This window comes from Sturnira hondurensis, unplaced genomic scaffold, assembly GCF_014824575.4.
Source record: "Sturnira hondurensis isolate 20B ecotype Veracruz unplaced genomic scaffold, ASM1482457v3 Scaffold0009125, whole genome shotgun sequence".
In the NCBI taxonomy this organism is placed as follows: Eukaryota; Metazoa; Chordata; class Mammalia; order Chiroptera; family Phyllostomidae; genus Sturnira; species Sturnira hondurensis.
The window spans coordinates 2,650,684-2,663,334 of NW_028081756.1; the positions used below are offsets into that span (position 1 = coordinate 2,650,684).

At 43.8% G+C, this 12,651-nt stretch overlaps 1 protein-coding gene across 1 annotated transcript in view; it reads right to left on the reverse strand.

Annotated features, from left to right (window-relative positions):
* Window positions 1–342: 342 nt before the first annotated feature.
* Window positions 343–12,651, reverse strand: part of DRGX (dorsal root ganglia homeobox) — a 29,559-nt gene continuing 17,250 nt past the window's right edge. The window contains exon 6 of the mRNA XM_037056651.1: window positions 343–608. Within this exon, the coding sequence (XP_036912546.1) occupies window positions 343–608 (266 nt within the window). The remainder of the gene's footprint in view (window positions 609–12,651) is intronic.

A 12,651-nucleotide genomic window follows, 5' to 3' on the forward strand; every position in this document is an offset into this window, starting at 1 on the left:
CAGACCAGGAAACAGACAGGAAGATGACAATATGAGCAACTCTACTTCCCCCCAAGACTTCTGGGCCTAGAAGGAAACCCTACAGGTCTCACCAGAGCTGGCTCCAGTGTCACCAGTACCATCAGGACCTATGATCAAAGAAAGCAGGACAACACAGGACCACTGGTGGGATGCCACAGGCACTCTCCAGACAGCAAGGGAGCAGTGGGTCTCATTCCCTTCCTGAGTCCAAGAGGAGGCTCTAGGGCAGCAGGCTTCTCCTTGCTCTTTTGAGTTTTTTATGAGTCTGAGGCTGGGAGAAACAGGGGTGGGGGAGGGTGCCAGACTTGGTCCTTGGGACCCTCATACACTCTTCTCACCCTCACTCTGTTCCTTGGCAGAAGGGATCTTGTCCTGGCTGCCATCAGGGGGTGCTGACTTGGCCACAGGGTTGGGGCTGCTGCTGGCAGATGGCAGGAGATTGGCTGACTGCAGGACAGCCTCCGAGTGCTCCCGAGCCTTCATGCGCAGGGCGGCCACGCTGGCCGTGCGGTTACTCTGGCAGCCGTAGGGAGGGAGGAAAGACAGCCCCATGGGGTCTGGGACACAGCAAGAGCACAGTGGGCCCCCTGCAAAGAGAAAAAACAACAGGCTATCACCACTGTCCATATTCTGTTTCTCAGGATTTGGGGTAGGAACAAAGGGCTAATTGGTACTGTTTGGTTCTGGACACTAAAGAGAGGGTTAATAAATGCACAGGACTCCAACAATACACAACTCAAGAGATTCAGTTGACAGTCCAAGGGATTATAAGAGCATCAGAGAGACCTGGCCAGTCCTGGTTCCCTGCGTGGCCTTAGGCCAATATCTTGGTTTTTCTGAGCCTTAACTCTTCTGTAAAATGAAATGATACCTACCTCACAGGATCATTATGAGGATTTCATGATATAAACCTACAATCTCCAAACTATGTGCCTTAAGAACTCACAAGTGCACTCCAGTGAGATTTTAAATATTTGAAGCCAAGGAAAATGCAGCCACATATGTCAGATGCCTTTCAGCTGCTAAGAGGCAGTTCATAGTTTTAACATGAGCTTACACTGTACATCTTTCAAGGATGTTATTCATTTTGTGAAGCTGAATTTTGCTCTGTTTTGCAAGCACCTCACAAAAATCCACATGGATCATAAGATGAGGGTGGTGGTCTCTAATATGAGTCACAGAAGCCATGCAGAGCCTATCAGGCTTACATCCATTAGAAAGTCATGATAACTATCTACTATTTTTTAAAATTTATAAATATTATTCTTCTAATAATTAGTGAGTTATTGGGATGTAAGTGCTTATTGAGTTGCTTGGGCCTAATCATTTTATGAACAAAACCATTGGGTATTTCTTATAGCCCCAAAATGTCCTGAAAAATTAAGTAAAAACCTAAGAGTGCTATGAACTGAGGGTTGAGAAGCTCTGAAGGAGCTGGTTTGGCAATCACTTAGCATAGTCTCCATGTGTGGAAGGGGGCTTCTGAACAATAGCCTGGCCCAGCATGTCAGCCAGCCCTGCATGGCCCATTCTAGGAACAGGAATAGGACGACACTCTGCCATGCTAAGTTTGAGAAGCTGCCCTTTTCACTGGTTGTCTTCAGTCATGAATTTATTTAGCAACTAGCCCATGAGCTTCTGGCACTGTTCTTGGCCCTAATGACTAATGAGCAGAAATAAAGCAGCTACACTCCAGCCTCATGAAGCACAATTCTAATAGAGAGGAAAAACCAGGCTGTGGTAAGTGCTACGGTTGCATGAATGAAGCACAGTGCTTGGCGGACCTGAGCGTGACAGTCAGAGATGGCTGTGTGACTGTTCAGAAGAGCAGGACAGCTAGAGAGAAGAGCAGTACAGTAACAAAACTATTGGGACAGAAGTCACCTGTTCAGGAAGCAACAGGGTGTTCAGATGGACTAAAGCTAGAGATTGTAGCAAGGGAGGGTGGCAGATAGGTGGTCAGGGGCAACCAAGTTCAGACTGCCCTATGGACCGTGCAGGGCACAGTGAGAAAAAGCCTCAGTGGGTTTGAGTAAAGAAAGTCTTGAACTTCTCTGCAACTGAAGGGTGAGGGAAGCTACTATAATAATAATGCAGTCCCATCTGACAGTGGCCTGGCCCAAGGAAGGCTAGAGAGGAGGTCTTGAGAAGTGGCCAGATTCTGAGATTTTACTGAAGACCCGAGCCTGTACATATTGCTCATGGACTGCAAGGAGGGGAATGGGAAAGATGGAGTCACAGATGATGCCTAGGTTTGGGCCAAGCATTTGAATGAATAGAGGTGCCATTTCTGAGATAAAGACAAATAGAGAAAAGGGGATTTTTGTTTTGTTTTGGTTTGGTTTGGTTTGGTTTGATTTGGTTTTTGGTAGGGGGAGGAATATGGAGAGTCTGATCATGTAATCCTGTGGTTCTATCCAACATTTGAGTTTCAAGGGGAGAACTGAGCAATGCTCAGCAGTGCTGGTACCACTCCTGTCCTTGAGGAATACCCATGGGCTCCAAGGGCCCACCCTGAGCAGGTGGGGAGGCTGGAATCACACAGACTTGCACCCAGACAGGGTGGGTACTCTGCTACCAACATGACATAATTTGAAAGATTTTATGAGCGCCTTGGATAGGTCAAATCATAGGACCCCATGTGTGGTCCCTGCAAGAGAAGCAAATTGAAGCAGCCTCTGCCTGCCACCCAGCCTAGGCTGGGTGCAGAGCCAGATCCCACTAAGAGGGTGGAGATGGTCTACTGTGGCCCTTCCAAGGACAATTGGAATTCAGTGCCTATACCTGAGGCCTGACAATTGTGAGAGGGCAGCAAAGCCAGCCCCTCCATTTGTGCTCTGGTAGCCCCTTGGCTCTTCCCGAAAGTACTCACTGACTTTGGAAAAAGCAGCATTGCAAATAGTGTTTTGTACCAAAATCCATATTTGTTGAATGCATCTAAATCCTTCCTTGTGGCCTTCAAACACTTGTGTGATGGGTGCGACTACCCTCTGCTCCTCCCGCTGGGAGGTCACCAGCCAGGCCTCCTTGTAGAGGCCCACATTCCAGGCACGACAGAACCCTGCTGGGGAGCTGTGCAGACTAGGACTTCAGAATAGTTCTCAGAAGTAGGCTCCAAGGGGAGACTGAGATTAATAATAAGCGGCAGAGCTGGACCTCATACCAGGCAGAGGGCTTGCTCCTTAACCACTGAGCCCCTTTTGTCTCATAATAAGACACATTTCTCCCCACCTTTCACCATTCTCTGGGCACTGCCTGTGAGTGAAGAGACCCTCCCTCCACCTTGGAAGCTTTCTCACACCTGTATTTCCAGGGCTCCTTTTGAGGACCAGATGGGCTCCCTGGTGAGGCTCCTTTAGAGCCTTCTACTCACATCTTCCCCACACTGGTAGAAAGAGTAAATGGATTTTTCATAGTTTGTTAACTTATTTGTTGTCTGTATCTCCCCACAGATACCCCAAACTGAAGGGTCCCAAGGGGGAAAGTACCTTTCTGTCTTATTCTCTACTCTGTTCCCAACACCTAGCACAGTGCCTACAACAGGCCAGGTCCTTGGAAGTACTTGTGAAAGGAGGGAGATAGGCAGTGAAGGCTTCCTGGGCCCAAGACCCACTCCTGGAAATAATCTTCAGGAGGCAGCCTCAACAGCAATGGTTATGAGAGCAGCTGGGCCATTCCCACACTCTTTTCTCAAGCACATTTGGGCATCTTTCTCTTCCTTTTCAAGACCGCTTAGGCAATAGGAGGCTCATCTTCACCAGCACCCACTGCTGCCTTTCACCACCATTTTGGCTGCCCTCAGGGGTGGGCATCACTCAGGGCCATTCTAGGTAAGGCAACTGAGGCTCCAGGAATAACTGCCCAAGTTTGCACAGTTAAGTGCAGAGGTGGGACCAGAACCTCCTGGTGGCCTTTCTGTTCCCCAGCAGTGTAACAGGAGGTTGAAAGGCAGCTGTCACTTACTGCCTCAGTTTTGACCAATGGGCTGATACAGCAGATGAGTGTAAGACAAATCACAAATGCCAAGTTTACAAAGCAAATTCTGAGAGTCCAGTCCATATCCCCACACTCCTGGCAGGCCTCAAGCCTGATGGCACTTACAGGGAGAGCAGCAAACAAAGAATCACACTGTGTCAGATTCCCAGTCCTGACTGTTCCACTTCTCCGTGTGGCTCTCACACAGACACAGACACGCACTGACACTAGGCCTGACTCAGCAGGAGCTGCAGTCTTTGCTGGGAATAGTGCTTGTGCTAGGAGTCTAGGGAACCACCCCACAAAGTAGGCTGTCTTTCTTCCACATCTTCCTCCCATAGGGGAGCACACATGCGGTGACACCAAAATATGAAGAAGGTGAACCAGCTTGGCAGTAGGGATACTAAAGATTATCTTCTCTGTGTCCATTTAGAATTTTTCTCATTTTTCTACAGTGAATGTGAACTTACTTTAAACCAGAATCATAACTTCAATTTTAAATGAATGTTAAAAAGAAAGAAGACTGGAATTAGACCCTATCAGCAAATATGATTTGCAGTGAGGGGTGGAAGCCTGAGCTGTGTAGGTGCTGAGAGTCATAGGGAACTTGACTGGGGCTATGGGATGTCAGGAACCTAGAAAGGAACACTGTCTTGAGGCTTAGCCCTGGGCATCCATTCCTAGTCAGGCCAGTCCAAGAGGGGCTAGCTCAACCTGTCTACAGCTGATTCTTGCCCCCAGCAAGGCCTTGTTCCAGTGTAAGTAAGCATCAAAAGGGAGTTAAATGATTTGTGACTCAATAATGGATGTGTCACCTGTAGGATGAAGAAGTACCACTTGATTAAGACAGAGACTCCTTCCCCTGGATACACAGCCTATACCTGCTAGGTCACACACCACAAAATATACCAGTAAGGACACCACTGGCCTGCATAACCCAGACTCAGAGGTAAGAGAAATAAATTAACTCACAGACCTGAGGCTGTGGGAGAGAGTAGAGTCTGTGCACCAACCCCCACACTAGACAGATGGGAAACTGTGGACTAGAGGAACAAAATGACTCTGGGAGACTGTGGTTAAAAACTGTAAGTGCTATAGCTATGATGGCTATACATAAGACTAGGCCTTACAAAAAGGAAATCTTACCACATGCTACAACATGGATGAACCTCAAGAACATTTTGCTAAATGAGCTAAGCCAGTCTGGAAAAGACAAACTCTGTATGATTTCACTTATAGGTGATGCCTAGAGTAGGCAACTCCTCAGAGACAGAAGTAGAATGATGGTGTCCAGGGAGTGTAAGAACAGGGGGAGTGGAAGCTAAGGTTTAGTGGAGTCAGAGTTTCAGTTTGGGAAGATGACAGAGTTCTGGAGTTGGAAGTGTGATGGCTGCACAATAGGAATGTATCTAACACACTGGTACTTAGAATGGTTAAGATGGTAAACTTTATCTTACATGGGTTTTACCACAATTAAAACTAAAATAAAATAGAAAATAAATTCTTAAAAATAAAGTTGAGCCAATTTTTTAAAAAACACTTCACATCAAGTTTATTAGAAAAATGAGGAGCCACACCATGGCTCCTCCAGCAGGTAAAGACCTTCAAGGTCCTTCACCCCAGCAACACACTGCCTCACCTCCATGGGTTGAGACCCTCAGCCCATTCCACCTGCCATGTCTTTGGCTAAGGGAGCATTGCATGATTTATACATTTCCATGGAACCAGACTTTGTCCCAAAACTCTGCATAGGGCCTGTTGGGTGGGTATTTCTATAGTAGGGCAGCAGACCCTGAGAGATGCTCCCAAGCCAACAAAATTCTTTTGGATACAGACCATCACAAGTGTCACCCCCTTTCCTCATCTACACCCCAAGTCTAAATAGTAGCCTATGTGTCCATCACAGAGGCTGATGCTTAGGAGTCCACCGACTCCTAAACAACTAACAGTCACATGGAAAAATGCTGCTGAAAATGAACCAGTGAGAGTCACCTTCTCTTTGTCCTGCCCTTACCTGAATGAGAACACAGATTTTCAGACCTAGAATATTGATAGGGGCAAGACTAAGAGAGGTGATCTATACAATAGACAAGACCAAAGGCAAACAAGAATACAAATCTAATGCAATGATAATTATCAAGGAAAACTGTAAAGTCTGTGATCTGTGCCCAGGAATCCAATTGTACAGAAGAAGACATGGCTTAGCAATAGAGCATGTGGTCAATAGGACTTTACAATAAGCTCACTGTGACACAATTTGGTCGTGGGTTACCTTAACAGAGGCAGAACCTGTAGGGGAAAAGAGGAGGATAAAGTTATTTTCCCATCTGTAATGGTCAGGTCGTCAGAGTAAAAGGAAAGAAGGGAAGAAGGGAGGGAGAGAAGGAGGGCAGGAGGTGTGAAAAGAGAAAGAATTGGGATGATTTAGCTGATTTAGCTGAATTGGGATGATGTTACTCCAAGGCACAATGGGTATGAAGTAACAACTTCTGACTATCTTGCTAAGTATGGAGGGTGGGATAGAATCAGTGGACGGAAGTAAGAGTAAGAGGGGTTTTCTTTTTTTACCATCAGCATGCCATTCATATGCAGTGAGCTTTCTCTGGGAGTGATGTATTTGTGGTCATAATACCCTGAAGACCACTTTCCATGATGTTGTAAAGAAACTGTGCACAGTATAAACTATAGTGGACAAATGTTAAAATCCCTTTCAACACAAAAGGAGTAGTTTTAGAATATGTTAATTAGAAAGCTGAGTTTTTCTTCCAACTTTAACATATGTTTTCAGAATTTCAATGATTGCAATTAAATATAAATTGTTCAATAACCAGCATCTTTCTAACTCCCATAATCATTTTTAACAAAGGAAAATTATTTTCAAAAATAGGATCTTTATAACATGAACTTTTCTCCATAATTCACAGTACCAATAGCATCACCAGATTTCTCCATATGACTTCTGCCCAAACAACTTCTAAACACTACTGAAAACCAGCAGTAACAAAATGGAGTTGCATCCTCTGTGATACTACTCAGGCAGCAGAGAAACAAATAGTTACCAAGTGAAACCCAGACACCAAAACACATGTACTTTGCCTGTGAAGAGCACACTCAAGGCCCTCACCAAGTGCTTAAAGATTGTTCCAATTGCACTTCTAACATAAATTGTTTGATTTAAAAGACTGCCACAAACTAGAAAAAAATGTGGCTGCCAATGGCAGTCATATTGGTGAATAATATTGAGACAAGAGACAAAAATTTATAAGACAGCAAAAACTCAGCATGCACAGTATGCTGGCTCTGTTTGGTATAGGACTAGCAAAGCAGTACAACTGAGGATGGCCAGGTGGCAACACTGGCAAAGGCAGGAACTGTCACAGTGAAAATGTTTGAAAGAACCTTGAAAAGGACACAACATCTGCAACCGTTAGTAATGGGGCATTACTAATGCTGAGTCAGCCAAAAGAGAGGCTCATCACTCCTTTTTTTTATTACATCAGTGAGGTGACAAAGACACTTTAAAAAACTTCAGCCCCAAAACCAAGTCATCATAATCAAAATCCTACCAAATGACAGTGATGTCTCTGGGGTAGGAAAGCTGGTGCATCCTGCTGAGGTGGGAGGAAGTGGGCTTTGAACTTTGGATGCTGGCTCCACCATTGCAGTCATGGCTCATCTATCCACCTTTCCAAGTCTGTCTTTCTCACCTGAGAGAGGTCTCTTCAGGAGAAATTCTATAAAGAACAAGGTACTAAGTCCTCAAACAATATTACTTCCATTAAGCCCATACAAATTAAAGGGCAATTCTAAATCACAATTCACAGCTTGTTCCAATTACTAACTCGTTTCAGTGATCAGCTGAAGAACTCAACTTGATCTGAGCACCACCCCAGAGGCCACCCGGGATAAGCAGTGAGATCTGCAACAGACAGTGACTGTGCTGTGTATGTCCTCACCAGTCTTGCTCCTCCCCCCTGTGTTATGCACAGTTCCCATGTTCCCATGGCTATACTGGTTCGTTGGTGAAGACTTTCCTGTCTGACAAAAAAAGTAGAATAATATATTCTGCCAATAGAATTTTCAGGGATAAGCCAAACAAACTTTAAAAGCTTTATGTTTTAATTACTAGGTTTCTAGATTTGGGATTGTAGGGGTTTTTTTTTTAAGCAATCGAAAAGCTATCATAATGAATGGCTCAAAATTAAATTAGCTACAAAGGAAGTCATCCCAGAATGGCACATAGCAACAAAAAATTCTGAATAACCTAACAGCCAAGTTATAGTCACACAAACAGAACACCGTGAGGCTATGACAAAACTATATTATATACTTAGTGCCATGAAAAAATATAATAATAAAATATTAAGTTTAAAAAGCAGGGTAACATGGACATGAACTAACAGGGGAGAAAATAAGGATAAGAGAGGTTGTGCAGGGCAGAGGAGAATAAAGGGAGGAAATGGTACAACTGTAATAGCATAATCAATAAAATATATTTGTAAAAATAAAATTAAAAAACAGTAAGTAACAGTGGTAACAAAGGTAAACAAAGGTAAATATAATCACCTTTGGTGTGATACATATATGTAGATGTCTACATATCCATGTATACATAATACATATATAATACATATATACACATAGTATATATGTATATGTATAGCCATGTACCATATCTATATGGGATCATAGGTGCATATGTACATCTATAAATTTATTTAGAAATAGAAAATATTTATAAATTTAAACATTTTAATTTAAAATTTCCAAGTAAGTTATGAAATGTACTAATTTATTAGAGATGTATACTTACAAATGGGAAGAAAACAAATGCACCAATACCAAATATTCACAATGGTTGCTTCTGAGTACTAAGTTATGAAAAACATTTATATTTTTCCTATGTTTCATTGTCTTTTCCACTCTCTCTAAACATTTTTTTAAAAGAGGACTCACTGACTTCAAACTCCTTTTTGTTACTTGTGATTCCCCATCTCCTTTCATTCAGATGGTGGGAATAGAACAGAGTGCCACCGAAATCGCTAAAGAATAAAGATGTTCTCAGCACCCTGCTGAGACTCCATGACTACTAATAGTGTCCATCTGCACTAGAGTTATAGATGGGAGCTCCATGGAAAATGCACCAGAAACATTTGGTCCATTTTCCATTCTGTGGGTTCGAAGTCAGTGAATCTGTTTGCATGGGGTACCCCCAAAGGCCACAACTTCTTCGATCTACCCCACCAACATGCCATCACCAAAGTCTGCAACAGACCCATCTGGCCATTAAATGCAGCCTGAAAATTGTATTATTTGGAGAATGTAATACCTCCTGGACACTAAATTAAAACACACAATCAGATTTCCATTAAGTTACAGCAAATTCTGCTGAATTGATCTAATCAGCCTACATTCCTACATGACATCATGCTTGAAAGGCTTGGCCTGAACATAAATACTTAATGTAATAAATATAGTCTGAAATATTTGATCTCCTTGGAAGTTTAATTGATCTACTACAGAGACTGACAAAAAATTAAGTTAGTTCTATCTCATTTCTGCATTGGCACATTTTCACCCTAGAGGCAAGTGAGCTGCAATTGTGGTTACAGGTAGAGCTCTGGTTGAATGTTCAGACAAAGGGTACAGAATTGAACAAGGAAATGGGCATGTGAGTTTATAAATGCTTAACACAGATTCTGTAGCTCATTGTTTTTACTTTATAGTAAAACAAATAAAAATAAACATACTTTGTGAATCATAAAATATGTTTTATGACTCACAAGGAGCATTTGAATGGGAATATTGGTACAATGGCTACAATATTTAAGCATAGATTTTTAGATGCTGTGGCTAAGAGTGCTTACCAATAATCAAACTCACAACAAGGTCAAATTCACGTACAGACATCTTCTATCATGGAACTCCTGAAGTACTTTCTCCTGTCTCTGTTTGATGATTCTTACTGTCCTTTGACCATGAGTTGCTTATTTTTGTGCCCAACGTGCCTCCAAACCTTGCCATGAGTGCTCTTTGCCCATCTTAATCCCATACTCCTGATCCCCAAACTAAAATGTCCCATTTGGTACAAAGTAATACTTGAAAATTTGGGGAAGGGAGAAAGGGAGGGAAGGGCTAACTTTCCTGACCAAGTTGGCATATTTTAGTTCCCCAAAGTTACTGTTTCCCAGGTTCCGAGTTTCTTAATACTCCATGGTAAGGAAAATTGTAGTGTTGACAAAGTTACCCAGACTGCTTAATGCCAAACTCCTCAGGTTAATTTGGCAGGTTATTCTTGTGGAACTGATGCTAAGTACCACCTCTGTCTTTATTCCAGGTATAACATCCTTTGTCCCGACATCTGCTCATTCAGTCAACAAATGCTCCTTGGTGGAAGTGGGCTTACCAACTATCCCTTTTGCTGTGGTATAGTCTGAGGGCCAGCACCAACCTCCCATTTCAGCCTGGATGTCTCTGAAGGGACAAACTAATAATGACAGCACCAAGATCCAAGGACCTGGTGCAACAAGAGGGGCATCAGGGACACGAGTCCTGGGCCGTCCAATGTCAGTTAGCACTGCCCACTTCTGCCGGCAGCAGCCAGAATTCAGATGGGCAGGTGGCTCCTCTTGCAGCTTCTGGGCCCAGGCCAGAAACCTCTGCTCAGCTCCCTGCACTCCAGAGCCCCATTGATTAGCAGAAAGAGCAAACCCATCAGCACCCATAGGAAATGGCTTCTGGAAAGTGAGTTGCCATTTTTAAAGCCAGAAAGACAGCAAGTGCCTGTAAACGGAACAGAATCAATACAGGGTATAGGGGCTAGAGGGCAGGACACCTGGGTCCCTGACTTGTCCTACCTCTGACAAATGCACTGTGTGACTTTGGGCAGTCCTGTTCCTTTCTCTGGGCCTCAGTTTCCCCCACTGAATCCTGAAAGAACAGTGGTAGCATAGCTAGGGGTTTAAGGCTGATCCAACCACTTTTCTTGTAAATCGAAACCTAATCACCATCATAATCCTAACAATAATCACCAACAACTATGAGACACTTGGATGTGCCAGGCACAGATATACACCCTATCAACCACAGGCACTATTGGAGATGGTTGTACTGATCCTCATGTCACAGATGTGGAGACCAGGGTCTCCATATCTATAACAAGAGGAAGACATTTATTGGCCATGGCTGGTCTGACTCAGAGCCCGGGCTCACCTCGAGGCCACACTATCCTCCTCTCCCAGGACCATGGTTCCATGAACCTTTCTCTAGCATACCAGCCCTGCCTGTTTCAGTGCCTTTGCTCATGCTGTCCTCTCTGCCTGGAGTGCTTGTGCCCACTGGACAAGTCCTACACTTCCTTCAAGCTCAACTCAAGCATTTCCTCTGGAAAGCCTTTCTCACTCCCCAGAGTTTGCATGTCCTTATTGGCCTCTATAAGAGCCAATGACTATGTCACATAAGATGGAATTTTTTGTTGCCCTATTTATCTAAACTCATCCCCAACCTGCAAGCCCCTTAGGTAGGATGAGTCCAGTTTATCACCAGATACTCAGCCTCTGGCTCAGAGTCACACAGAGTGGGGTTCTTAGTGGGTGCTGTGGAGAACAGAAGGTGCCAGTAGCTTCTGGGGTCCAGCAGGTGGCCAGTGGTACAGGGCCATCGACTGGAGTCTCCCAAGTGAGGCCTGTGTTCCAGGCCTAGACTAGTATAACCTTCTTTCCTTTACCCAAATTCCACTACCTTTTATTCTGCACCAAACTCTGTGTTAGAGGCAGAAGTGAGTGACTTAGAAGGATCTAGAGGTGACTCAGACATTGCCAATTCCCTGAAAGCGCTTATAAGCCAAGACTGGGAAGTATGGTAGATTCAAACACAAGTTCACCAATTCATGTCATGAAGTCAGAATATCCTTGATATCTGTGCCAGTTAGTCTCCAAAGAGAGCCTTCAATGAACCACCCTCCCAGTACTCACAACCAGGTGCAGTCCCCTTCACTTCAGTCTGGGCTGGCTCTGTGACTGGCTTTAATCACTAGAATGCAGTGAAGCAACAATTGTTCTGAGAGTAAGCCTTAATAAGGCCTAGTGTCTCTGCTCTTACACCCTTGGAGCCCAGTCACCATCCAACCCCTTCCTATAGGCTCATATGTAGAGAGAGAGCTTCCAGCCTCCCAGCATCCCTGCCAGGCACCAGACACAGAGGTGATCCCTTCTTATATGAGCCAGTCCCAGCTGCTATCTGACTCACCTTCAGGAGACCCAGGCAAAGCAGTAGCAGCACTGCCCAGCTGAGCCCAGTCAGTCCTCATACCAGGAGAGACAATGAAAGAGCTGGGCAGCTCTGCTACTGCTCTTGTTATATCAAGTTTTAGGGTAAATTAAAATAATACAAAAGCTGGAATGGGTATTTTTTAGAAAAAAAATTACAAGACAATCTCCTCATGATCAAAGATGCAAAAACCCTAAAGAATATATTAGCAAACCAAGTGCAGCTATCTATAAAAGAGATAACTTGTCACATCTAATTTGGGCTTACTCCCGGAACACACAGCTGATTTTACATTAAAAAATTAATCAATATAATTTACTGTATTAATATATTGAGAAAGAAAAATCATGTGATCATCTCAATAGCAGCAGAAAAGTATTTGATGAA